Source organism: Saprolegnia parasitica (assembly GCF_000151545.1).
Source record: "Saprolegnia parasitica CBS 223.65 unplaced genomic scaffold supercont2.33, whole genome shotgun sequence".
NCBI lineage: Eukaryota > Oomycota > Saprolegniomycetes > Saprolegniales > Saprolegniaceae > Saprolegnia > Saprolegnia parasitica.
The window spans coordinates 198,347-223,308 of record NW_012156427.1 but is presented as its reverse complement, the minus strand read 5'-3'; the positions used below and the strand labels follow the sequence as shown (position 1 = coordinate 223,308).

Genomic DNA, 24,962 nt, shown 5'->3' with positions numbered 1-24,962 from the left:
GGTTGGATGTTGATGTATCGTTTTTCTCAAACTCAAACTCAACTTCGATCATGTACAAGTGTCGTAGCCTCCTTTCCGAGCGCACGAGGACAAGAATGGACTCGATAAATTAGATATGTCGGCATCAATGGGTCGTGGATGGGACGGGCACGCCGGCCTTGCGCAGTCGGTCGGCGTTCAGGATCATCTCGGTCGCGTCCATGGCCCACTTGTCGGTCGTCTCACGCTTGCGCTGCTCGGAGCGCATTTGCTGGGCCAATTGCTACAGCCATAATCCATTGCCGCAGAAAAGACGCGTTTGCTTCGTACCTCGCGGTACGCCTTGTCTTGGGCGTGCTTGGCCGCTTGCTTGGCCCGTGCGTGGACTTCGGCCGCCAACGTATCCTGGATCCACGCCTTCTCGGCTTGCAGACTCGACTCTTTTTCTCGCTTCATGGCCAAGACGCGGTCGGCGTGCTGCTTCTCGAGCGCGTCGCGCTGGCGCTGGTTGCTCTCTTCTTGGCGGGCTTTCTTGGCCGCTTCCATCGCGGCCTTGCGCGCGTCAACGTCAGCTTGCACGCGATTCGCGCGCTCTTCGTCGATCCGCGCCTTCTCCGCCTCCGAGACGACGTTGAGAAGGGCCATGTTGACGCGCTTCTCTTGGCGGGCGTACGTGCGCTCGAGCGCCTCGACGCGCTGCCGCTCCTGTTCGGCGAGGCGCTCCATGTACCGCTTGTGCACGAGTCGGTCGAGGTCTTGGTCCGCCAGCACCGCCTTGCGTTTTTCTAGAAAGGGGTAGGGTAACTACATGGTCTAGCCAATGTCGTACCGTCGAGGAGCCTTTGGTTTTCGAGCTTCACGCGCTCGACCTCCTTGGCCTTGAGAAGCTTCTCGTGCTCGCGTCGCAGCCGGTCTTGCTCGAGCGCCGCCTAGTCGGCAGCCGCAAGGCGTTGAAAAAGCCCACTCGGTTACGATGCGAACCTTGGTGCGCGCGACGTCGTCGAGCTCGGCCTGGATCTCTGCGTTGCGCTGCCGCGCCTTGCGCTGCCGTGCCTCGTCTGCCATGCGCTGGACGTCGGCGTTGTCTTGCAGCTGCTTTCTTTCCTTTTCAATTTGCTTTTGTTGTTGGAGCAGCTATGCGAGATATCGAAGGTGAGTTGGCTGGATTTCAACCGGCGGAGCGACCTCGTAGGCCGCCAAGTCGCGCTGCTGCTGCTCAAAGTGAGCGTGCTCGACCGACTTGGCGGCGGCGACTTGGTGCAGCTTGCTGCTCTGCTGCGCGTCAAGCGCTCGCTTCAGATCGGCGCGCTTCGCCAGAGCCACTTGCCGCCGCCGCTGCTCCTCGGCCTGCACCTCGACTTGCTCCAGCGCGTACATCTAGCAACGCATCGACACGATGCGTGAAGTGGTCAAGTACAGACTTTGGCCCATGCGTTGGGCGGCTGCTGGCGCGGTGGCCGGTGGTGCACATCTGGCTCGCGCCTACGCTAGAATTGAGCTCGAGAGCGATGTCGCGAAAGCATCGACCGCTGGTCGATGGTTGCTGGCGCCGGACTCGACTGCGACCGCTCGGGCTGGCGTCGGCCCGGCGCGGCGTCTTTGAGCTTGGCCCGCGGCGGCTCCCGCATCGCAAACGCTGCGAGGTTGCGCTCGACGTAGTGCGCGAGTACTTTGGTGCCATGCGATCGCTTGTGCTCGAGGGCCAGGTCGCGCTTCCGCGAGATCTCGATGCGCCGCGCGTCGTCGAGCTGCTGCTTGGAGGCGGTCGCCGCCTGCTTTTCACGCTTGACGGCCAGCGACTTGGCCGCGAGGAGCTGCTGCGCCCGCGTGAGCTCCACCATGCTACGTGCGTTTTATCCGAAAATAGGTACCTCGCTCGTCGCAGCAGGATGTAGTCGCGTTACCCGTCGACGGCTGACTGTACTAGTGGCCGCATCGATCGCAACCAATTCTTGACGAGGCAGATGGGACTTGCATTTCGTCGCGTCGACAGTATGTGTACTGTACACAGCCACTACAGTACTACCGGTACTACCTCTAGCTACTGCGGCGTGGGATGCTGCAGTGGGACGTCGGCTTCAAGGCAGCTGGTGCCAAAGCGGTAGCCAAGCGAGTGCGTTGAACCGTCTGAGAAAAAAGCCACCGCAAAGTCTCGACGGCGCGGCCACGAGCGGCTCGATGCAGCGGCGTATCTTGTATGGAGATCGCACGATGCCAAGTCGCTTGCGCGCTGGTGCTGCATCGCACGACGCTGGTTCCGAAACCCATTGACGGGGCATGTAGTAGTATCGTCGTACACAGTGCATAGACCAATGGCATTGGTGGCATAGAATAAGGAGACTAGAAAGCTAAGAGGTTACGTGAGCCGCACCTTCTTGGCGCTGCGCGGCGACACGGCGTGCATAACGTCGTCTTGGACGCTGCGGTCTTCGTCGAGGATCTCGAGGATGCGCTTGACGCGGACGACGGGCGGCGCCGCGACGTCGCTTTCGCTGCCGTCCATGGTCTCGTCGACGGCGTCGCGCTTGCGCACCTTGTCGCGGCGCAGCACACGCTCACGCAGGCTCTGCGACGCATGGCCGGCCTGGCGCCGCGGGCTGATGCTCACGGCCTTGTCGACCGACTGGTGGCTCGGCGTGCACGGCTTGTCCGAGGCCCTTCGCGGGCTCGCGGTATGCACGGGCAGCGGTCGCGCGATGGGCAGGAGGCTCATGTTCATCGACACGAAGCTCCATGGCTGGGCGGCCGGCGCATCGTCCATGCAAGGAGCGTCCATCCAAGCCAAAGATTTCGCAAAAATAGGCCGCAACCTCTCGGGCCAAACCGAAGTATTTTGGCCAATCCGCGCGCAGACAGCTGGTTCAACGGCGTCGGATTGGTTCAAATGGCGGCCTCCACTGCGCCCGGAACGGTAGCCACCTCGATCCACAAGACAGAGACCGAGAACTGCGGCGACCTTGTCCTCGCAAAAGGCTACCAAGAGCAAGCACGACGGCGACGGCTTGCGAAGGAGTGACCCACCCACGGTATATGCGCCGTACTAGTACGGTAGCTGCGAAACGCCGCTCTTCAACTTCAACTACATACCGAGACAACCCTTCGTAACTACACAGCATGCTTGGTAAAAGGACGGCCATGTCGGGATTCGAACTGCCGACCAGCGCGGACGAAAAGCTCGTGCGAGCGAATCCTCGGCAACGTGTGGGATGTTTCGACGTTTTGAGACAGCGTACGACTTGGCGTAGAAACCGAGAAGAAAAGGGGAGAAGAGTAACTAGTTAAAAGTACCATTATGGCCCTGGAAGTACTACGGACCAGCTACGTGTGGTGGGCACCCGCAGGAGACATGGCAACAACACACAGCATCTTATAGCACGCATTCCGCTCCATGACCATCACTCTTTCCTACAAGATCGTACAGTCAAGAAATGCACTCGAGGGCGAGGCTTCGAGACCAGCAGTTGCTTGCATTATTATCTGACGTAATTGTCGCAATGCGGCGTCTGCACTGTTCGTCGTCTCGACGGGTGTTTAGAGGCCGCCAGGCAGGATCTCGGTCGGGTCCAAGCGCGCCTTTACGACAGTGGCGAGTACGTCAATCGGGACGCTGGCGCCTGTCCAGCGCTTGGACTGCTCAAGGCCTTGCTCCACGAGCATTTCGTAGCCCTGGATGCACACGCAGCCATGGCGACTCGCGTGCGCGAGCATCGGTGTGATCGCGGGCTTGTATGCGGCGTCCATCACGATCAGTGCTTTGTGGAGCAGAGCGGGAGGCAAGGTGAAGCCCGCACTGGCGGGAATCGTACCGACAACCACGTGCATCTACGACACGTACAATTGGCGTCTCGTTCGCTTCGATCCGCATCGTACCGTCGGCGCGGCCTCGAGCGTCGGCAAGGCCGTGCTCTGAAAGCGCGCGGCGACCTCGGTCGCCTTGGCCAGCGTACGGTTGTAGACGAACACGTGCAGACCGAGCTGCTGCATGGCATAGCACGCCGCCATGGCGGTGCCACCGGCGCCAATCACCAGTGCGTTGCCGCCATTCGCAGTGGGCGAGAGGCGGCGCGCGATCGGCCGGTAGATGCCCAGCCAGTCGGTGTTGTCGCCTTCCATGCTCTTGGTCACGCTACCAGATTCTTCTTGGCATTTTCACAGACCAAGGTCTCGACGTACGGGTTCGGGACGAGGGTGTTGACAGCGCCAATGGCCGAGGCCGCCGGACTCAGCTTCTGCAGATACGGAATGATGTCAACTTTGTGCGGGATCGTCACCGATGCGCCGCCGAAGTTCGGGTCGTTGAGGACTCTCTTGTAGACGCTGATGTCTACAGAAGAAGACACGCTGGCAAGGACATCAAATGCAGCGGCGGCGTACCCGTCGACTCGAAGAGAGCGTACGTGTGCGGCAGCTGGAGGGCCGCAAAGGCAGCGTTGTGCATGGCCGGCGACGGCGAGTGCGCGATCGGACTCCCAAACAAGTAGAAGCTCAAGCCTAGTCCAAGATACAACATGCCCGTATTAGAAGGTGGCTTATCCTCGCTACGCGACACTACCTGGCGTCATGCCCAGCGTCTTGCGGAGCGTCTCGATCTCCGCGACCGAGAGCTGACCCTACACCCACCATGAGAAAGAGTCAAGCAACGATGTCTCGCAGTAGAGAGCGTACGGGCGCGGCGGCCGCGGGCAGCGCAGGGTGCGTCACCGGCGTCAGCGTCCGGTTCAGCACGCGGCTAAGCGACCCCGACGGCGTGGTGCACACGGCAATCGTCGGCATGTGGAACGGCCAGCGCGCTTTGCACTCGGCGAGCACTTGGTGGATCATGTACGCGTCCGAAATGTCGTACGCCTTGAGGACGACCTTGGCAATGTCGACCTGGCCTTGCCACGCGCATAGATCAAAAAGCTCTGCAAATATCTTGATGTGAGAGATCTCGTGCATGGGGCATGTCGAGGGTACCAGCAGTCTTCTCCTTGGTCGAGCGCTCTTGAATCGCGTGGTACGAAGCGAGAACCGCCGATCCGCCCTAGAAGGGTTTAGTATCCAGCATCGCAATCGCTGGATCCAATACCTTGGCCTCGAGGAGGCTCGCCTGCAGCGCGCTCTCCCAGCAGCACTCCATGTCGACGACCTCGCAGCCCAGACGCAGGCCGAGCCGAAGTAGATCAAAGATGGGCCCTGGGGCATCCGGGTACGCGCCACCCTGGTTGAGCGACCGCACCGTGTAGATGATCGGTAGCGGCGAGAGCGACCGGAGGCGGGCGACTTGGTCAGCGACAAACGCGGGTTCTGTGGACGCGAGGAGGTCGACGCGAAGCTCAAGCGCGTGCACTCCGGTCGCAAGCACGTCCAATTCCGCTTTGGTGACCGCGTGCAAGTTCGGGGACGTGAGACTCAAGAAATACGAGTCGGGGATGCGCGTCAACTTCGCGACATCGAACCGGCGCAACACGACGGCGAGAAAGCGTCCAAAGTCCGCGCTAATGCGCGCAAAGTCGACATCGCCGGCCGAGACGGTAAAGTGGTACTGGCTCGCCGCAGCGAACAACGGCTGCCGACGGGTCCACACATCGAGCACTGATTCTACCATTCGTTTTCATGAGATTTCCGAGACATGAACGAGGCAGGGTACCGCCGTACGCCGGCCGAGCCGCGTCCGTCTCCAAGTAGGCCACAATGTCCGCAATCGCTCGCTCGACGTGGACCACGAGCGGGTAGGCTTGAAGCATCCCGACGGCCGCCGGCGACTCAACGAGGCCGCCGCCGCATGAAATGATCGTGGTTGGCCCACTCGATGACGGGGCGCTCGTCATCCACGTCTCGAGGCAGGCAACTTCGGCGGCACGGAACGCGTCCCAGCCGTGGACGGCCACATAGTCCTTGACGGTCGTTTGAAACACGTTCTTCTCGAGGTAGTCGTCCATGTCGATCCAGTCGAGGCCAAAGGTCAATGCCGCCGACTTGCCGAGGGACGTCTTGCCCGCGCCGCGCATGCCAACGAGAAACACGTAGCGGGGCAGCGCGCTGGTGGTTGAGGACGTCCTGCCCGAGGTCGGCGACGTCAGGGACATGGCGAGGCTCGACGCACACTCGTCCCAGAACGACGGGAACGTCTTGTCCGTGCACTCCTTGTCCGTGATGACAATGTGAGGCCAGACCGCACCGAGGACCGCAAACGACATGGCGATGCGGTGGTCGTTGTGGCACGCAATCTTGGCCAGTGTTTCTATGTATCAATATATCAATATACATCCAGATCCCACGTTGCGATAGGAGGAGAGCACGTACGGGGAAAATGGGGGGCCTTGGCGCCGAGACCTTGAATCCAGAGGCCGTCGGGCAGTTCGCCGCAGAGAACGCCGCACTTGGCCAGCTCCGTGACCATGACTTGGATCCGGTTGCACTCTTTCACACGCTGGTTGGCGATGCCGGTGATCGTCGTCTTGCCATTTGCCGCCGCCGCGACGACGGCGACCGTCATAAACGCGTCCGTCATGGTCATCATATCGACGTTCACAGCCGTCAAGGTCCCGAACGCCGGGCCCTGCACCCACGTCGAGTGCGCGTCTTGGCCGGTCGTGCAGCCCATCGCTCGCAGCACCTAATGGGATGTAAGACGAGTTGTTTTGACGCTCTAAAGCGCCGTGTACCGTGTGGACGGCTGCGTCGCCCTGCGTCGACGTCGAGCCGAGGCCAGGGACGGTGACGCGCCCACCCGTGATCGCCGCGAGGGCCAACGGGTACGTGGCCGAGCTCGCGTCAACCTCGACGTGGTATGTGGCCGGGTTGGTGTAGACACCCCGGGGCACCGAGAAGCGGTTGGCGCCTACCAAGAGGATTGTCGTGTTAAGCATGTCTCTCAAGCGTAATGAAAAATACCCGTCTGCTGGACATGAACGCCAAAGTCGGCCATGAGCTGCGTCGTCATGAGAATGTACGGCAGTGACGTCGGCGCGTCTTCTTCGAGGAGCAAGTCGAGCGGCGCCGAGGCGTACGGTGCACTGAGCAAGACGGACGAGACGTACTGGCTGCTGACCTTGCCTTGCATGCGCATCGAGCCACCAGGCAGCCCTGTCGGTTGGATGCGCAGCGGCGGGCATCCGACCGTCTTTTCATACGTAATCTTGCAGCCGTTCGCGTTAAGCGCGTCGACCAAGTCGGCGATCGGCCGCTCCTGCATGCGATGGTTGCCCGTCAGCGTGATTTCAGCGCCGCAGAACGTCGCGACGGACGTGAGGAAGCGCGCGGCCGTGCCCGCGTTGCTGAGGTACCTACAAAGGATATCAAAAATCAGAAAAAAGTCGAGGCACGAGAGGATCGAAGTCGATACCAGTGGGATGGGATTGTCTTGGGGAAGACACCGCCCGTGCCGTGCACAACGAGCACGTTGCCGTCGTCTTCCCACGCAAAGCCGCAGCCAAGGTACTGCAGCACGTCCATCATGACTTGCGTATCGTCCGAGTGCAGCAAGCCCGAGATGCGACACGTCCTACATAAAAAGAATGTGTTTATCAAGGCTCGAACCCATGCCGACTTGGTACCCTCTGCCAAGCGCGGCGAGCAACAAGACGCGGTTTGAGATCGACTTGGAGCCTGGCACGTGAACCGAGCCCTGCAGCGGTCCCGTCGGCTGCACCATGACCTATTCGCCGAGATGCGACATGAGAGACAACGATCCACCGACGCAGATGCAAGTACCTGCGGCTCGAGCACATGCAGAATGCGCGCATCGTCGACGGCGACCGTGTAGGGGTTCGAGTGCACGGCGCCAATGGACGTGAGCAGCACGAGCTTCTTGAGTGCGCCCGAGTTTTTCTTGTCGACTTCCATGTTGGTGAGCACAACGTGGGACGGCGACCGCGCCGGCACGCGCACGGGCAAGCCAAACGCCTTGATGCAGCGGAGGAGGCGCCCGACGGTCGCGGACGAGCAGAGCCCCATACCCCGCGCAATTTCGGCTTCCTTGACCATGCCGATCGCAACGCACTCGCCGTGGAGGAGCTCGGGCTGCATGATGGCTTCGATGCCATGGCCAATGCTGTGGCCAAAGTTGAGGATCGCGCGGATGCCCTAGCAGTGGCGTCCTTAGCTACACGCCATGATCGGTGGAGGAAGAATGACGAGCTACCTGCTCGGACACGTCGAGGTTGACGACCGTTGTCTTGACCGCGATCGACTGCGCGACCACGTCGAGCACAACGTCCTTCTGCAGCGAAAGGATCGCGTCGACGTTGGTTTCGAGAAGCGAGAAGAGGGGCTCGCTGTAGATCGCGCCGGCCTTGATGATCTCGGCCATCCCTTCCGCATGTCCATGAGCGAATGACAAGGAGGCGACTTGTACCGTTGATGAGTTCGCGTTTCGGGAGCGTTGCGAGGAGCGAGAGGTCGACAAAAACGCGCTTGGGCTGGTGGAAGGCGCCGATAAGGTTCTTGCCCGCTTCAACGTCGATGCCCGTCTTGCCGCCAATGGACGAGTCGACGCAGGCAAGCAGCGACGTCGGGATCTGAACAAAGGGTACGCCTACATGGAGCATGATGGGTATGCCAGGCTTGCATCGAGGCGAAATGGTCCATACCGCGCATGTAGGTGGCGGCCACGTAGCCCGCGAGGTCGCCGACGACGCCGCCTCCAAGTGCGACGACGCAGCAGTCGCGGTGGAAGCGCTTGGCGAGCATATAGTCTTCAATGGTCTGCTTCATGCGGCGGCACTTGCTGGCCTCGCCGGCGGGAATGACGTAGAGCTCGACGCGGTCGGTAAAGCCGGCAAGGAGCGTCTTCGCATAGAGCGGCGCGACGTTCGAGTCGGAGATGACCATGTAGCTGCCGACCTTGGGCAGGAGCGTCTTGAGCTGCGCGGGTACGGAGGCTAGGAGGCCATGGCCGACCTGGACGATGTAGTCCTTGCACGGGATCTCCTTCGTGCTGCTGCTCATGGTGCGAAAAATGGAATTGGGGTCGCCGACCGGAAATCTTTGCCACCTGGCATTTTGGCCAATCACCGTTGGGCTAGCAGCCGACGTCTGATTGGCTCGTTTCTGCACGCGTGCTGCCGATTGGCTGAAAATTGACGCACGTGGCCTGTTTGCGCAGCGTGGGCTTTTTCTTGTGCTGGACCGGCGCCGCCACAAGAACGTCGTCCAAGCGCATGACATCGTCGTTGATAGCGCAGACACTATTGACCACAATATAGATGTATCATGCATCCATCTTCGTGGTGACAAGTAGACCTACCTTTGGTCAAGGGCATTCCTTGCTAGAGTGCAGTGGCAGGATCACCATAACTCAACCTGATGATTTTGGACTGCTCGTGATGCAACCATGCGTAAGAAGAGTTCAAAACGTGGCTGGAGTCGTACACTGTAGCTCGCGTAATATCGTCCAAGGTCGTTAACCAAAGAAGGTACAGAGGTCGCTGCAAGGATCAATTGGAGGCGACGCTCTAGACTTGGCCTCATCTCCGCGATAGGGAATCTTGAGCATGGCCATTTGCAGCGCTGGCTATGACCGTGCACCACTAGACAGGCACGGCGCTGTCGCCTTGAGATTTGAATGGGTCGTTTCCTCCTGCAGGAGGCTTTGGTTCGTGGGGTCTCGACTGGAAGAGCAAAGCATGCGCGCCCACATAGAATGCACACAAGTATCCCCCGGACTGGAAATACATTGCGCGGCGATCGCGGTCCCTTGTGATGGTGATGTCAAGGCCAGAAATATCCCTTGGTTACATACGTCGACGTGGTCGCTGCCACCACGAGAACGCTTCTCATGGGGGCACCTTTAAACCCCGTCGTGTGACGGCATCTCACATCACCCTAGCTGGCCTCCACCTTTCAAACGACAGACATTATTGTCATGCGAGAGGATTTTAATATACACAAAGCCATGTGGACGGAGTGTCCACTACTGCTCGCACACGGAACGGGTATACGGATTGAGAAAGGTCTCGTCACGCGCTAGCACGTCGTCGGTAGCAAGCGTTACGGTGACGCGGAGGGGCTGCGACGTTGCCAAGCAGTAGTGGACGTGCTCGTATGTACATAGCATGCGCCGTCGGTCGGCCAAGCTCACGTCATTGTCCGTCATACGCAGCACATAACTGCTCGCGTTGGACTCGGTCCGCGGCGGAGCGTCGGGGCGGCTATGATAGGCGTGCAAGATGACGTCGACGGCGTCACCGACTGTGTCGTCCGGGAGCAGCAAGAGCGGAACGTCAATGTGGTCGAAGAGAAGAAAGCAGTCGCGCAAGGCGAAGTCGACGCAGCGCAGGGGCACAACATTGCACAGCGCCTCCCCCAATTGGTCGACGACGCTGGCCGGAGCTGGACTGTACCATGGTGTACTGTCATGACTTTCATCTCGAACGACGTCAAACCGAGGCGCACGGCGGTGATGCTGGAGACTGGAATGTTGACGCGTCCGAGCGGTCGACCGTCTCGTCGTACGAGAGAGCGTGTTGTTTGAGGGTAAAGTACCTGCGGGTGACTTGGTAGCTCTCGGGCTGGAAGCGCACCGAGAGGTGGCCTTGTATGTGATGCGCCATCGGTGCGCTCACAAGCGACGTTGGCAGCAGGGCTTCGGTCACCAAGCACCAAGCACTGCATTGGTACATGGCAAATTCGCAAATGGCATACTGAAATGTCAAAACTTCAATTGAGATGCGTATTTTGGCGACCGTGTGAATGTTATTGTGCTCGCAAACGACACAACGGACACACCACATCCTGGGTTTAGTAGCCCAAGACAAGCCGACGAGCAATTGACAACATTCAGAAAATGAAGATTTCATACCTGCTTTGTCGACAGGATGACCGACACGGACGGACAAGTTGCCAAAACGAGTCGCCAGGATGTGCGCTCCATGCCGACCATGACTGCCACAGCTCGCGTGAATCGCATTTGAACGACTTCGATTAGCCATATTTCTTTTCTTTTTAACCAATCCGATAACATGTCGAGCAGCCAGTCGCCGCAGCAGGGCACTCGGAGGTCAAAAACAGACTTGAAAATGAAATCGCTCAAACTTGGCATGACGATAGAGGACACTTTGGGGAGCTCCGAAAGCTATATCATGCTGACGTTGGAAGCCTATAGCAAACGTTACCGGCCACAAAAGTTTTAATAATGGCGTATGCCATATATAACCATATTTAGCCACTTTTTGCACGTCCGGTGGGTTCTATGGCTCGCGTAGCTGGCATGCTTGCGCATTTGGACACGTGTCATCATCGATCATCAATTCTTCACAGTGGGCTCGATAACTAAACGGTCGGAGGTACCGGTAGGAGGACTAGCAGATGCTCTCGCGCGTCCGCCAAGCCGTCGCCGACGTCAGTGCCATCAACCAAACCAGGACGATACACTGTACCGCGCTCGCTACTGCACATGCATATGCACAAAATCGAATGTCTTATCGTGAAGCCATCACGTTCTACTGCGCCATTGCATCCCTTCACGTGCCGGTTCGGAGCTGCAACCGATGTAAGCAGCAATCTCCCCTCGTCGAGGAGACTCTAGTTCTCTAATTCCATTACGTTATCCGTAGACATCCGTCTGCAGAAACATCGCCAAGCAGCGCATGCTTCCACAAAGCAACGCAGACCACTGGAAGCAGGTCCATTTCCACATTGCGATTGTACTCCAGTCTGTACAAAGGGGACGCCCGTGTTGCGTCCGTGGATCAGTAGCGAGCTAGGACGTATCGAGTCGATTCCAAGTCTTGCTCAGAGGCCTACACTCCCCGCTCCGGGACAAGGCGAGCGCTGCAAGTACCGCGCGCGATGGATGGGCAAGATACGACCTGGAACGGATATGCGGGCCCCTGATTCGTGGACACGCAGCCAATAAGTGGTCGTGTTTACGCTCGTTTGCCGGATATACAGCCAATCGCTTTGCGCCATGGCGTTTGTCATCCGGATACCTCGCCGCGCAGCTGATTCGGCGAGGATCCTGTCTTTGGCATACTGCAAGATGTTCTGTGGCGAGTGCGGCAGTCGGTACGACGACGCGACCTCGCGCTTCTGCGCCGAGTGTGGCGCCCCGCGCGACATGGACGATCTGTCCCCTGCTCCTGCCACCGTTGCCCCGACGCCTGCCTACACGGCCCCGACGCCCGCCTACGCTGCTCCGACGCCGCCCAGCGTGGCGCCCGCGTACGTGGCCCCAACGCCCGTGTACACCGCCCCGCCAGCTGCGCCGGTGGCCGCCGCGCCGCTGCTCCGCCCAACGGTCGTTGTGCCAGCGCTCGCGCCGGCATGCGTCAAGTGCGCGACGCCGTTTGTGGACGCAGCCGAAATGTTTTGCGGCGAGTGTGGGTACCGTCGCCAAGCGTCGCCGCCGAGCGCGGCGCCTATCGCTGTGCCGCCGCCAATGGTGGACGACGACGACGACGACCTATTTGGCGGTCCTGCACCGTCGGCAGCGGCCGTGGCCTCGATGCCGCCCTCCGCGCCCAAGCCCGCGTTCACGACGAGCTTTCCGGGTGCCTCGCTCGCCGCCGCGCAGCTCGCCGGGCTCACGCGTATGGATATCATGCTGCCGTGTCGACCTCTCTCACATGGTGTCGCTTGCTAGTCAAGACGTCGACGACCGAGCCCGCGCTCCTCGACACGCATGGCACGGGCGACGGCATTTCGTTCCGGACGATCACGAGAGCGCACGACATGGACAGTTTGAGCCTGCGCCAAGCGATTTCCGCGACCATGGACCGCAACCGGTCGAGCCCGGATGACGTGACCCACAACTACCACTCATCCAAGGTCGCCGGCCATGAACGAGCTGTCTCGAGAACGATGATTATGTAGGTCAACGCCAACATCTCGGTCCACCACAACATGCAAGTCATCTCGGAAGAGGAGCAGTGGTACTCGTCACGGTCGGCCCCCGACGGCCCGCAGTGGCTCGAGCTCTTGCGGCAGCACCGCCAAAACAAGACCCAGTTCACCGGTACGAATTTGGATTCGTATCGTCGTATAGATACATGAGACACGCTGGATAGACCCGCAGTTTCCGCCAACCACCGCGTCCTTGTACCGGGACCCGTCGCGGCCCAACACCTTTCCTGGCACGACGCCGCTCGATGCGATCGTGTGGAAGTGGAAGCGCATCAGTGACTTTTTCTCGACAAACGCGTACGTATCTATCTATCTATCTATCTATCTATCTATCTATCTATCTATCTATCTATCTATCTATCTATCTATCATATATCTATCTATCATCTATCTATCTATCTATCTATCTATCTATCTATCTATCTATCTATCTATCTATCTATCCATCTATCTATCTACAGGATACGATCTCATGGATACGTAGGTACGTCGAAGTGACCATGGTCGATGACGACAAGAAGCTCGTGTCGGGCATTGCGGTCAAGTCGGCGGCCGAAGCCGAGTCGATGATCGCAACCATCCGCGACCAGCGCGACGTGTCGATCGACGCGCGCTTCCTCCTCCGCGCGACCGAGGCTGTCGAGCTCGCCCTCACGCACAAGAAGCGCGAGCACATGCTGCTGCTGACGACGTCGTTGATCCAGCACATGTCCGAGTACGTCGACGGCGTCCAAAAGTACGAGCTCCTCTGGCAGCGCAGTCTCTTGGACCAAAACAAACCGCTCGTGTACCAAGGCGTCGGGTCGCCGTCCGGGTATCGCCTGGACGGTACACTTTTTTTTTCCTCGTGGACAAAAAAATATCAAATTATCAAGTGGACATGGTCTAGGCAATGGCATGTCGCGCGTCTCGGTGCTCGTGCCCGTGCAGTTCCAAGCGCAACACGTGTGTGTGTTTGACCGGCACAAGCGCGACGTGGCCGAGTGCAAGGCCGGGCGGCTCGCGGACGGCTACCTCTTTGGTGCGCTCTCGATGCTGTCGACGTCGCCGACGCTCGTGGCCCAGCTCTTTCCGAGTACGTTGCGGGCCTCTGGATGGAAAGAAACGACACGCACTTGTCTAGTGCTGACGCCCGACCTCGTCGATCCAGCGCAGCGCGACCCTGACGTCGCGTCGGCGTTTGCGCTCGAGCAGCAGTACAACGACGAAGGCGTCTACTGCGTGCGATTCTGGCGCAATCACAAGAGCTATCTCGTACGAGTGTCTCGACGCGTGATCGATTGATCGATTGATTCGATGCGCGTGGAGGTAGGTCATTGTCGACGACTACATTCCGTGCTCGCAGTACGGCAAGCCCGTGTTTGCGTCGTTTACAGGGTCGCCGTCTCGGTTTGAGATTTGGTCGATGCTCGTCGAGAAGGCGTATGCGAAGCTCCATGGCGGCTACGACGCGATCCTTGGCGGCCAAGACGTCTACTGTCTCCAAGACCTCTGGGGCGGCATTCCAACCACCCTTTCGTACGCGTTGCTTGTTTTTGAGTTTCAGTATCAACCCTTTTTTGTATGCGTCTAGGACGACGCAACTCGCCAACGCCGAGGCCGCCTACGCCTATCTGACGCAGGTGTGTCATTTTGACTTCTTGGATGCAATGGGGCGACACGATCTATGGGTAGTCGCTGCACCAAGGCAATCTGCTCGGCTTTTGCAACGACCAAGCCGAAACGTCGCTGCCATTGGGGCTCAAGGCCGGCCACACGTACGGCGTGCTCCGCCTCGTCGAGCTACTCGTGGACGGCACGACGCAGTACCTTATCCAGCTGCGCAACACGTGGGGCGATACCGACAAGGACGTGGTGCCCGTGCGTGTGCCGTGGACCAAAGGCTCGGCCGAGTGGAAGCGTGTCTCGCTGCGTCAAAAGCAAGACGCAGGATATACGCTCAACCCGGACTTTACCTTGTGGCTGCCGCTCGATGCGTGCGTCGCCTTCTTCTCGTCGCTCTTCGAGTCGAAGAATTTGTACCAGTTTCCGACCGCGTCTGGCGCGCCGCTCCTGGCGACGGGCCCGGTGGTCTCGGTGCACATTGTGTCGGGCGCGTGGACGGCAGCGACGTGCGGTGCTCGCAAGGCCGTGCATCTCAATCCGCAGTACCAGCTTCTCGTGCCAGGTACCGTTGGCATATTGGAATTGCATCTGAATCGGAATGTCCTTTTGGAGTAGCGCCGACGTCGCTCGCGGTGCATTTGGAACAACCGTCGCGCCGACTGCACATGCAGAAAGAGTACGCGTGCTTTGTTGCGCCGATCGTGTCGGGTCGTGCAACGCCGGCCCAGCGCAAGCTCGACATTGGGCATGACGTGGTCGCGACCGGCACGTTCATCTCGAACCGCAGCTGCTTCCTCGGGGTCCCCGAGTCGTTGCCCGCCGACAATTATGTGGTGATTCCCGCCACGTACGAGCCGTTCGAGACGTCGTTTCAGCTCGCGATTTTTACGAGCACGCCTGCCGCGCTCTTGCCGATTGCCGACAACGACATTCCGCACTGCTGCGTGTGCCAACAACCGCTCACTGGCTCGTACAGGACGTTCGAGGCCAAGTACCAGCACATGATTGTGTCTCGAGATGTTTTTACGAAATTACCTACCTTAGGGACGGTGTGCACCACGTGTGCAAGGAGCCCTGCACCGAGATCTACCGCCAGCAGCACACGGCGGTTTGTGTCGACTGTGGGCAGCGCATCGAGGTGGTGCCAGGGCAGTTTTCCGGCCGCCTATTTACGCTGCCAGACGGCACGACGTGCCATGCCGAATGCATTGATGCGTACCGCATCCGCACGGCCGAGAGCTGCGGCCACTGCCACATGGCCATCACGCCGATCCCCGGTTCGTTCACTCTTTCAAAACATGCAAAAATGGATTCACAAATATGTTCTTATATAGGTCGGTTCGATGGCAAGTACTTTCAGCTCGACTCGGGCAAGAAGGTCCACGCCGAGTGCATGGCCGAGTACCAAGAAACGATCGCCAAGCGCTGCAAGCACTGCGGCCTCGGCATTGTCAAGAACGCAACGTTTGACGGCCGGTTTTACCAAATCGCCAACTCGGACGACCAAGTCCACTTTGAATGCTGGGATGCGTACCAGGCGAGTGCGGCGCCGCGCTGCCGCCACTGCGCAGCCCCGATCCTTGCAGTGCCCGGGCGTTTTGACGGCCGCTTTTACGAGCTCAACGACGGATCGGGGAAGGTGCACTTCGAGTGCTGGGACGCCTTCCGCCTGCGCTAAGATGCGCCGACATGGCTTTTTAGCATAATAGAAGAAGCCTTGAGTGTCGCCTGCTAGAGTCCTGTAGAGGCGGCGTGCGTCGTGGGCTGGACAAAGCGGTTGGAGTTGGACGCGCGCACGTGCCCATGTGCGTGGCCAAGGAGACGCGATGAGCGGGTCGCGTCAAGCAGATGAAAGAAGCGAACGCAAGCCACCTGGAGGTCGACAGGCGCTGCATGCTGTATACAGCACCTCGTACGCATGCCTCTTCGTTCGCGTCGGCGCAAGGACAGGCGCGACGTCCAATGTATCCTTTCGATTGCCCTCGCCGTTGCGGGTGGCGAGCTATCCATGGCGAGAGCTTGTGCAATTCACCCGCATTTTTGTTGGCCCTTGCCGCGAGCGACAAAGTGTGAGGCTCAAGACGACAGTACTTTTGTGGCGCATGTCTTCTTTCATGTTTTTGAGTACGACCGCTCCAAGTTCCGTACAAAACCAAGTCTGAGCGAGTTTGCAGGCGCTATTTTCGTGCGCAACCCGAAATTTCGCAGAGTTGGTTGTTGGCATCGTGCTCGAATCATCTCGAGTGGGGCGCGTGTGGACGTCGTTCAGCGATGCACTCTTGCAGCTAGCAATGCGAGTGCTGTTCTCATCGCTGTGCGAGCTGCTGATTGAAGCCGTGGGACGCTTTGCCAGAAAGTGAAGGTAGCTTGCTGTATTACTGTAGCATCGTCGAAAGGCGCAGTAGAGGCACTGGCGCTCTGATCAAGATTTAGAAATATTCACGACGCAGGTCTGCTGCGTCTGGTCGTCGTGGACACTTGTGGGTGCTCGCCGTTGGGTGCCATGTCGCTGGCTCCTTGTCACCGTCGCAGCTGCCACGACGGCTCACGTCACGCTCCTCAGTTGGTCATTTCAAGTCGCGCGAGAGGCCGTCCTTTCCGACTTTGCCGTTTCGACTTTGCCGTTTCGACCACGTCGACGCGCGATTGCTTTGTTGAAGAATCGCAGACCGCCAGTTTTGGAAGGTTGGTTGGCATCAAATATCTGGTCGCCAACCAAGGCGAAGGTGGAGTATGGCCGTTGGCACCAGCTGTAAACGCGATCCGAGCGTCACGTCGCTGGGTACCGCACACGTCACGCATCGCGCACGAAATCCGAGACGTTACACGCCTCGGACTACCCATCGACGCCAAATACGCTTTGTACGCTAGCGACAGCAAGGATAAAAGGCTGTGTAGCTGCTGGAGCCCATACTTTGTGATTTGCGTCCTCTATATAGCATGGGCATGCCAGCACCTTGGTGCCATTGGACGCGCGTAGCAAGCAATCTCGCCGCGACACAGACCCCTCTTGACCTCAACATGTGTTGTGATGGCCGCACGGTACCCTGTAACCAGGTGCGAATGCCAGAAGCTCTCATTTTCCTTCTTGCAGCATGTCGGAGACACCACCTACTAGTAGGCATCAAGGCGTGTGGCTGCTGGACCCAAAGGAGTTTGAGTACCACGCGTCGCCCGACACGGACACGGCCGTGCTCGACCTCGGCAAGCTCTGCACCTACGACGACCCACAAGAAACGTACACGGAGCGCCACGACGGCGCGCTCCGCGACGGTGGCGCCGTCCCGCTCACATCGACCGAAGCGTGGGCCGTGCTGAGTCAGTACGCCGGCGTCGGCATCTTCCTCGGCGTCTTCCCGGCCATGGCGTACCCCGTGTTTCAAAACTACCTCCGCATGCAAGGCTACCAAGTGCAGTCGTACCAAGCGCTCATGCGCCTCAGTTGGTGCGTCAAGATCTTCCTCGGTCTCCTCTCCGACTGCATCCCCGTACGCGGGTACCGCCGGCGCCCATACATCATGCTCGGATGGCTCATTGCCTCGATCGCGTGCCTCATCATGGTCTTTCTGCCATTTCCCGACCCGTACTATGGCAAGGCGTCGCTCGTCAACAAGCCGGTCGCCAACATTTCGGTCGACGACCAGCGCTTGTACATGAACCTCTCGGCGCCGAACAGCGCTGGCATTTTTGTCATGCTGTCGGCGATTGCCACCTTTGGCTCGGTCATGGTCGTCTGCGCCTCCGATGGGCTCACGGTCGAGTACGCCCAGCGCGAGCCAGCTGCGACGCGTGGTCGATTCCAGACCATGATTTACGTGGTCCGCGACTCGACCAAGATTCTGCCGCAGATCGGCGTTGGCCTCTGCATGAACAGCTTTCAATACGCCGGTCATTACGATTGGAGCATCACGCCAAACGTCGTGTATGGCGCGCTCCTCGTGCCGTGTGGTATTTGCTTGACGACATCGGCGTTCTGGATGGTCGAGCAAAAGGTGCGGCCGTTTACCTTCGCGAGCTACTTTCACTCGCTGTGGCAGCTCATCCAGCTCCGCGTCGTGTGGCAGCTGTGCATGTACCTGCTTCTGAGTCAAATCTTTCTCTTCTTTGAAGAGACCGTGACGACACCGATCCAGACGCTGTGGCTGCAGCTCGACCCGGTGTTTGAGGTCGTGTGGGGACCTGTCGGCATTCTCGGCGGCTGCCTCTACTCGGGCGTCATGTACTTCCGTGGCAAGTGGACCCTTGAATGGGACTGGCGCCGGACCATTATCTGCAGCACAATCGCGCTCGTCTCGATTGACGCGATCTTCAAGCTCACGTCGGTCTGGGCGGTCATCCGCAACCCCTACTACTTTGTCATTGGCAAGTCGCTGCTCCAGATTCCGCGCGCCATCGTCTTTCTCTCAGGCGCGTACCCTTTGGTCGAGATTGCCGACATGGGCAACGAAGGCGCTGTGTATGCACTGGCGGGTACGTGCGGCAACCTCGGTGTCCCGTTTGGCACGGTCCTCTACAAGACGGTCGATTCGTTCTTCCGCGTCTCGATCAATGACATCCAAGTCGACGACACCTTTGTGCGCTGGGAAGTCTCGTACTGCTACCTCATTTCGTTCGGTGCCAAGCTCTTTTCGCTGGCGTTTCTGGGCCTCTTTCCGCGCCAGAAAGCCCACGTGCACCTCCTCAAGCGTCGCGGTGAGTCGAGCAAAGTCGCGGGCGCCGTCATGGTCGTGAGCTTCGTGCTCCTCCTCATTTACTCGATTGTCACCAACATCCTCCCGTTCTATAAAGCCACGTCGTGCCTTCGCATCGCCGGCGGCCGTGGCTGCTAAGAAGCTCGCTGATGTTTTGGTTGTATACTTTGTACCGTTTTGTATGGTAGCCAGACTGTGTCAATGGACACTGTGTCTTTTGTGGCAATAGTAATGCCATTTTTCAATCGGAACTCGTTCCTATGTTCGCATGTTTCGATTTCAACTCTTGTCCTCGTCGGGACGGGAAGGGCTACCGATATATATAGTAGTGCACATACATCTCTCGTGTACTCGAAACTCGATTGGATTGGATAGGGGTGGGGTACGTCTAGTCAAACCACACGATAGAAGAAGACCTGTTGTGAGAAACGTGTGGATGGAAGTCTCTGCTGATAAAGAGCACGGCCGGATCGTTGGTCCATGTCGTGCCTTTTGCTTGAAGCCTCACGCCCGATCACGTACGAACAATCAGATCTTATCCTTCTTTTCGGCTGCGATAAAGACGCGAGCAGTGGAGATCAGAGCGGGATCTACGACGCATGGTACGTCAAGACACCGAACCGTTCAAGTCCAAGGGCCGCTGCAAACGTGTCCAGTTCCATCTGATGCGCGCGCGGACACGTGTTTTGGAGGAGCCGAAGCACCACTTTGCAGCAAGGCCACCAATATATCCATGTCTCGCTACTACGATCCACTCCAGGAAGTACAGGAGCATGGACGCATGGACATTTTACCCATGGCAGACCCGTCAAACGCTGAACGACATCTCTGTAGGGTCGAGTTGAATGCCATTAAACTATGTACAACATCGTCAAAATAAATTATAGGTCCTTGTCCGTTATCTAGTCGCTATGGTCTTGATGTATGAGCTACACACTTGTCGCCGGCACGAGTACGCGGCCAGGGGGCCCCGAGGCCGACGGCGGCGTGTCGGTCGTGGGCTAACTCCATCGTCGTTGGTGGCTTGCGAATCAAGCGCTAATGCTCATGCTCAGCTTGCCATTTCATACCAAATCCATCGACAAGAAAGCGTACCGCGGTAGACAACACCGGTCTTCGTCGCCGCCCGGGGCGTTGAACGTGTCGGCAGTGGCGTCACCGTGTTGGACGTCGCGCTCGTACTTGACGGCGGTGGCGACACTTCTTGATGCTGCGCAATCATCTGCTGCAACATCATCCAGTCGTGCACGAGCGTATTCGACCCCGAAGTCTCAGCATCAGTGGGAATTGAAGTCGCCGCTCGTCCTTTATCGTCGTCGCTTGCTGACGACGACGACGTGTCGTCTTCGAGTGCCTTGTACACGTTCGTAGCCGCTGCATACGGCGACGCGTGGTTGCGAGGCGTTGGCGCCTTGCCTCGCTTGCGGGTCGACGCCGAGGCAGGCCGGGGCTTGGGGCGTCGCAACGGCTCGGTGGTTGTATCACTGTCTTCCTCGGGGGCCGCCGCCGCCTTGGTCGAGGGCGCCGTGTCGACACGAAGTGCGACCTTGTGAGCACGGTTGTTGGAAATTCTTGGCTCCTTGGCGACCATAGGTTTGGGCACAGCGTTGGTTTTGTTGTTGTTGCTGCCATTGGTCGAGTTAAGCAGCTGCGGGGCCCGTGGTGTGTTCGCCCCCAAACGCTGCGTATGCTCGGCACTGGGTAGAAATTCGGTCCCGACAAAGGTGAATGTGATGCAGTTGCTTCGAATCCACGCCTCGGTGAGCTCGCGGCCGTGGAATTGCATCTAAATCCAGGATTGATTTGGAAGATGCAAAAATTGGGAGATGAAAGGTACCTTCTTGGCCACGTGGTCGCGAAACATGTCGTTTGTGACCACATACCCGTTGTGCTTCATGGCATAATCGATCATGAAAAAGTCGTCGTGGGCTTGGGGCGGTGTCAACACGATCTTCTCGGCTTCCACGAGCGCCTGGACCAGCGCCATCTCGGCCCGCTGGTCGTTTTCCATCTCAGGAGAGCACTGTCGCGTCCGCGGCGTCGACGTCTTGGACCGAAGCCAATAGCCGGGCGCAAACGCGATGACGCGCACGCCGAGCGCGTCAAAGTGATCCAATGCACTCTGGAGGCGATCGATGCGCACCGTGCCGCGCACGAGGGTCGCAATGTTGGCAGCGTCCAGCACGACGACGGGGCCCGTTGCCTTCATATTCGTCTCGTGGTTTGTAAATGCGGAATGGTTGCTCCTGCGTCATGTAGCGATCGAATTCGAAAACAATGGCCACCGGCTACGTTGGTCCGCTATTTTAAGCCGGCGCGATGCGTTGATTGGTCACGCCTCGGATTTGGCGACGTACGATTGGCCTGATGATGCCGATGCGGCATGCTGATTGGCTAATGTTTGATGTGGAAGTTTCAACTGCACGATCGATCTCGGCCGCCACCTTCTTCAAGGTCAACCCGCTCGTTTCTTTGTACGCGTTACGAGAAGTCTCGGGCGGATGGAGGCATCGACGTGGGTAATCAAGTGGGCACGATACGACACCCTATTCTAAGCGCCAACGACGGGCTTGCGAGCCCCTCTCCGACTTCGAAAGACACGCATGTCCTCGATACATTTGCTGCGAGAGGTCTCCAAGCCGCCGGCACACTATACATGCGTGCCCTCTAGAGGTTCCCAACAGCGAAATGGGAGCTCATCGTTTCGGTAGAAGGAACAAGTTTCCATTGAGTTACTTTGATCCAGCGTAGACAGTCGATTCTAAACCATATAGTCGAGGGGGGGCCGCTTGAGCCGAGCGGTATGATTCCTGCTTCCACCTCCAGAGGTCGCCGGTTCGATCCCGACGCGCCGATTCTTTCTATCCGGACATCCCCCCCATCCGGAAACGAATGTCACTGAAGAAGGTCACCATAATAAGGCAACGCTCGGCATGTGCCACAAAGAACACAAGGAAGAAGCGCGATGAAACGGCTCATTTAATTAGGGTTAAACGTCAAATGCACCCGTCTGAACTACCATATAGTCGTACCACACCATGCCAAGGTACGGCACATCGCCGCACGTGTCAAGCGTACAGGACCCCCGATCGGAATCAGCGTGTGGGGCGTCGTATGGCCAAAGTCGACGCCGTACACAATGGGCAGCGTCGGCGGCAGCTCGCATTTGATGCGAAAGATCGTCTCCAATGCCGTTGCGCCCATCTTGGAATCGAGCTCAAAGCGACCGACCACGATACCTCGAAGCGTCGCGGCAAAGCCGGGCATGTGCAGAAGCGCTTGCACAAGCTGGTCAAAAGTCGCGTAATCGTTGGCGCCCGTGCACTCGAGAAAGAGCACAACATCGGTAAACTGGGATGGAAAGTACGGCGTGCCGCGGAGCAAGTTGAGGTTGCCACCGAGAATCGTGCCGGACCCGACGCCGTTGCGGACGATCTCAAAGCCGGCGGTATTTTCAAACTCGCATTTGGGCGTCGGGTCGAGAAACCAAAGGTCGTTGCGCCACGTAGGGCTTGGCGCGTACGCGACTTCAATGCCCGGTGGTGTCGACAAAAGGACGCGGACAAACTCTTGGATGGTAAAGTCGAGGCCGTGCGTCATGCCAAACGTCGAGTAGTGCGGACCACTGAACGTGACGAGGTTGGCTTTGGCCAAGAACGCATTGTGAAGCGCCGTAATGTACGAGTAGCCGCAAAACACCTTGGGATGGGACCGAACGAGGTCATCGTCGAGCGCACTGAGAAGCTGGTTGGCGTTGCAGCCGCCAATGACCGTGAGAATAATATCATCGACGGTCTCGTCGCGAAACGCAGCATGCAGGTCAGCAATCCGGTCGTCGATGGAGGACGAGTGCGAGTCCGACGCGAAAATGTAATCGCCAAACGTGAGTGTAAGCCCCAACGCTGTCAGCGCTGCATTCGCACTCTCGATCGTCGCTTGGCTTAGGATGGCAGCATGCTGGGAGGCGCGACGACGCGGATGACCGACCCGCGCTGCAGCCGACAAGCGTCATTTGTGAAATGAGTGCAGCGGAACGGTGATCATGCTGACTGAAAAATGAAGGCTCGGATGGTTTTTTCATGATTGATTGGTTCGATCTCGTCTGTACGCGCATTCTTGTGGGCGATTTTTCGACCATTGCACTGCGCATTATGTTTTTCCATTGGGCAGTAGTATGGGCCACGGGTATAATACATTTCCATGTAAGCTTCCCCTTGCACGGGCGGTCCGTTGTCAATGGGGTTGATACTAGTATTCACATTTACCGCGAATATTACTATTTCATCCCAGTACATGCCTGACGACGAGTCTCCAGGAGGCTATAAAACGTTCTAAAAAATAAGAAAGGGGGCAAAGGCAAGGCGGTTTTGAGGTCGATGAGAAAAATGCAAGAGCGTACAACGACGTAGTCCCTGCGCGACTGGATGCAGGCGGCAAGGTCAGCCGCTGCGATCCCCGAGAGATGTATGGGCGTCTGTTTGATTACTGACTTTTCGAATTCGTTGATGTACATGATCCATTCCGGCTCGCACGATGGTCGTATCAACGAATGACTTGCTAGGATTCTGCAGTTCGGCACGGTTTGCTGTATTACCGCGACGGTGGACACGAGATCCATGGATAACATCATTTACAACTTGCTCTCTTCCGGAATTCCGAGCATGGCGTTGATGCGAGGAAGATCCGCGAGGCCCTTCTTGACGTGGAAGCTCTTGAGAATGCCTAGTGCCACCGATCACAAGTCGCTCAGATCTGGCAGTCAATTTGACTGGCCTACCCTTGTCGGTGTAGTATTGGATAAGCGGCTCGGTCTCGTCCGTGTAGACTTGCAGCCGGTGCTTGACGACCTCAAGCGTGTCGTCGGCGCGCTGGACGATTTTGTTGCTGCCGCACTTGTCGCACGTGCACTCGGCCTACATTGTGTCATTGGACCAAACGGTCGATGGCGAGTGCTGCTACCTTGGGAAGCAACGGCGGCATGACGTATTCGCCGCTGTTGATATCGGCAACGTTGTAGCCCGTGCCGCACGAGTCACAGACGCTAGAGGCACCGCATAAGTGGTTGGCTCTTGCCCTGCAGAAGGACGCACCGGCGGCCGCTGAGCTTCTCAATGAGAACCCACTCGGGGAGCTCAAAGTTCACGACCGAGTCGAGCGTCGCAATCTTGTCGAATTCAATCGCTTGGCTCACGTTGCGAGGAAACCCGTCCTATGGACAGTATGCAATGTGAGGACTTGGGCGTCGTTTGAAATCTATCGTACGAGGATGTAGCCCTTCTGCGCGTCCTTCTCCTGAAGGCGTTGACGCACCATCGTCAAGATGATTTCGTCCGGTACGAGCTTGCCCTGGCTGCTGTAGTCCTTGATCTGCTTGCCAAGCGCCGAGTCGCGCTTGATCTCGGCGCGCACAAGATCGCCTAAGTAATCGTAGAAAACTTGTGTGTTGCTAGCGACCAAATGTACCGGTGGAGATGGTGGGGATGCTGAGCTTGGGCGCGATGCGCGTCGCATACGTGCCCTTGCCGACGCCGGGCGGCCCGAGGAACATCATGCGCAGACGACCGGCCATCGTGTTTTGTTTCGTTGGCAAAAGCTCAAATGACCAAATTGCTGCCGATTGGCCAAGCGCCGCAACATCGTCAGGCTTGTCGTATTCAAAACGGATTTTATTCCGAATACAAAAACCAAGTTGTGACTGTAGAGAAACAAAACAATAGACAGTGGCATGCGTCCGCCGACGACGCTGATTGGCTAAAATGCCGTTGACGTAAGGCCACGCACTCGCAAATCAGCGGTGGCAAAGCTTATGGCACCAAGTTCAACCGGCGGGTTCGATCACGCTTCCGAAAGCAACCAATTTAC

At 58.3% G+C, this 24,962-nt stretch overlaps 8 protein-coding genes across 8 annotated transcripts; 2 read left to right on the top strand and 6 right to left on the bottom strand.

Moving 5' to 3' along the window:
- Positions 1-68: 68 nt before the first annotated feature.
- On the bottom strand, positions 69-1,830 carry SPRG_08114 (hypothetical protein). Its single transcript, XM_012347082.1, has 7 exons — positions 1,507-1,830; positions 1,401-1,461; positions 1,165-1,356; positions 961-1,113; positions 809-908; positions 310-764; positions 69-262 (listed from the first exon to the last, which is right to left on the bottom strand). Exons 1-7 carry the CDS (start codon positions 1,818-1,820, stop codon positions 125-127), a joined length of 1,413 nt encoding a protein of 470 aa, XP_012202472.1. The 5' UTR covers positions 1,821-1,830; the 3' UTR covers positions 69-124.
- A 438-nt stretch (positions 1,831-2,268) lies between these two features.
- Positions 2,269-2,773, bottom strand: SPRG_08113 (hypothetical protein). The gene has a single exon (XM_012347081.1). It carries the CDS (start codon positions 2,753-2,755, stop codon positions 2,336-2,338), a length of 420 nt encoding a protein of 139 aa, XP_012202471.1. The 5' UTR covers positions 2,756-2,773; the 3' UTR covers positions 2,269-2,335.
- Positions 2,774-3,426: 653 nt separating this feature from the next.
- On the bottom strand, positions 3,427-8,910 carry SPRG_08112 (hypothetical protein; the record flags this gene model as incomplete). The annotated part of the gene is made up of 18 exons (XM_012347080.1): positions 3,427-3,801; positions 3,850-4,105; positions 4,153-4,303; positions 4,354-4,470; positions 4,532-4,589; positions 4,645-4,883; positions 4,936-5,002; positions 5,048-5,559; positions 5,609-6,202; positions 6,265-6,577; positions 6,627-6,802; positions 6,856-7,247; positions 7,307-7,465; positions 7,518-7,618; positions 7,675-8,046; positions 8,105-8,274; positions 8,318-8,497; positions 8,553-8,910. 18 exons carry the CDS (start codon positions 8,908-8,910, stop codon positions 3,511-3,513), a joined length of 4,506 nt encoding a protein of 1,501 aa, XP_012202470.1. The 3' UTR covers positions 3,427-3,510.
- A 964-nt stretch (positions 8,911-9,874) lies between these two features.
- Positions 9,875-10,514, bottom strand: SPRG_08111 (hypothetical protein; the record flags this gene model as incomplete). Its single annotated transcript, XM_012347079.1, has 3 exons — positions 9,875-10,261; positions 10,315-10,366; positions 10,417-10,514. 3 exons carry the CDS (start codon positions 10,512-10,514, stop codon positions 9,875-9,877), a joined length of 537 nt encoding a protein of 178 aa, XP_012202469.1.
- Positions 10,515-11,936: 1,422 nt separating this feature from the next.
- SPRG_08110 (hypothetical protein) lies at positions 11,937-16,138 on the top strand. Its single transcript, XM_012347078.1, has 13 exons — positions 11,937-12,491; positions 12,545-12,729; positions 12,775-12,916; positions 12,969-13,101; positions 13,289-13,632; positions 13,694-13,879; positions 13,928-14,058; positions 14,117-14,322; positions 14,378-14,426; positions 14,479-14,971; positions 15,025-15,400; positions 15,454-15,686; positions 15,744-16,138. The coding sequence occupies exons 1-13, from the start codon at positions 11,942-11,944 to the stop codon at positions 16,085-16,087; spliced, it is 3,372 nt and encodes a 1,123-aa protein (XP_012202468.1). The 5' UTR covers positions 11,937-11,941; the 3' UTR covers positions 16,088-16,138.
- A 1,366-nt stretch (positions 16,139-17,504) lies between these two features.
- Positions 17,505-19,238, top strand: SPRG_08109 (hypothetical protein; the record flags this gene model as incomplete). Its single annotated transcript, XM_012347077.1, has 1 exon — positions 17,505-19,238. The coding sequence occupies one exon, from the start codon at positions 17,505-17,507 to the stop codon at positions 19,236-19,238; it is 1,734 nt and encodes a 577-aa protein (XP_012202467.1).
- A 697-nt stretch (positions 19,239-19,935) lies between these two features.
- SPRG_08108 (hypothetical protein) lies at positions 19,936-21,333 on the bottom strand. The gene is made up of 3 exons (XM_012347076.1): positions 20,938-21,333; positions 20,196-20,886; positions 19,936-20,138 (listed from the first exon to the last, which is right to left on the bottom strand). Exons 1-3 carry the CDS (start codon positions 21,307-21,309, stop codon positions 19,999-20,001), a joined length of 1,203 nt encoding a protein of 400 aa, XP_012202466.1. The 5' UTR covers positions 21,310-21,333; the 3' UTR covers positions 19,936-19,998.
- A 561-nt stretch (positions 21,334-21,894) lies between these two features.
- Positions 21,895-24,669, bottom strand: SPRG_08107 (hypothetical protein; the record flags this gene model as incomplete). The annotated part of the gene is made up of 7 exons (XM_012347075.1): positions 21,895-23,040; positions 23,735-23,822; positions 23,878-24,013; positions 24,060-24,141; positions 24,191-24,309; positions 24,363-24,517; positions 24,564-24,669. The coding sequence occupies 7 exons, from the start codon at positions 24,667-24,669 to the stop codon at positions 22,116-22,118; spliced, it is 1,611 nt and encodes a 536-aa protein (XP_012202465.1). The 3' UTR covers positions 21,895-22,115.
- Positions 24,670-24,962: the final 293 nt, after the last annotated feature.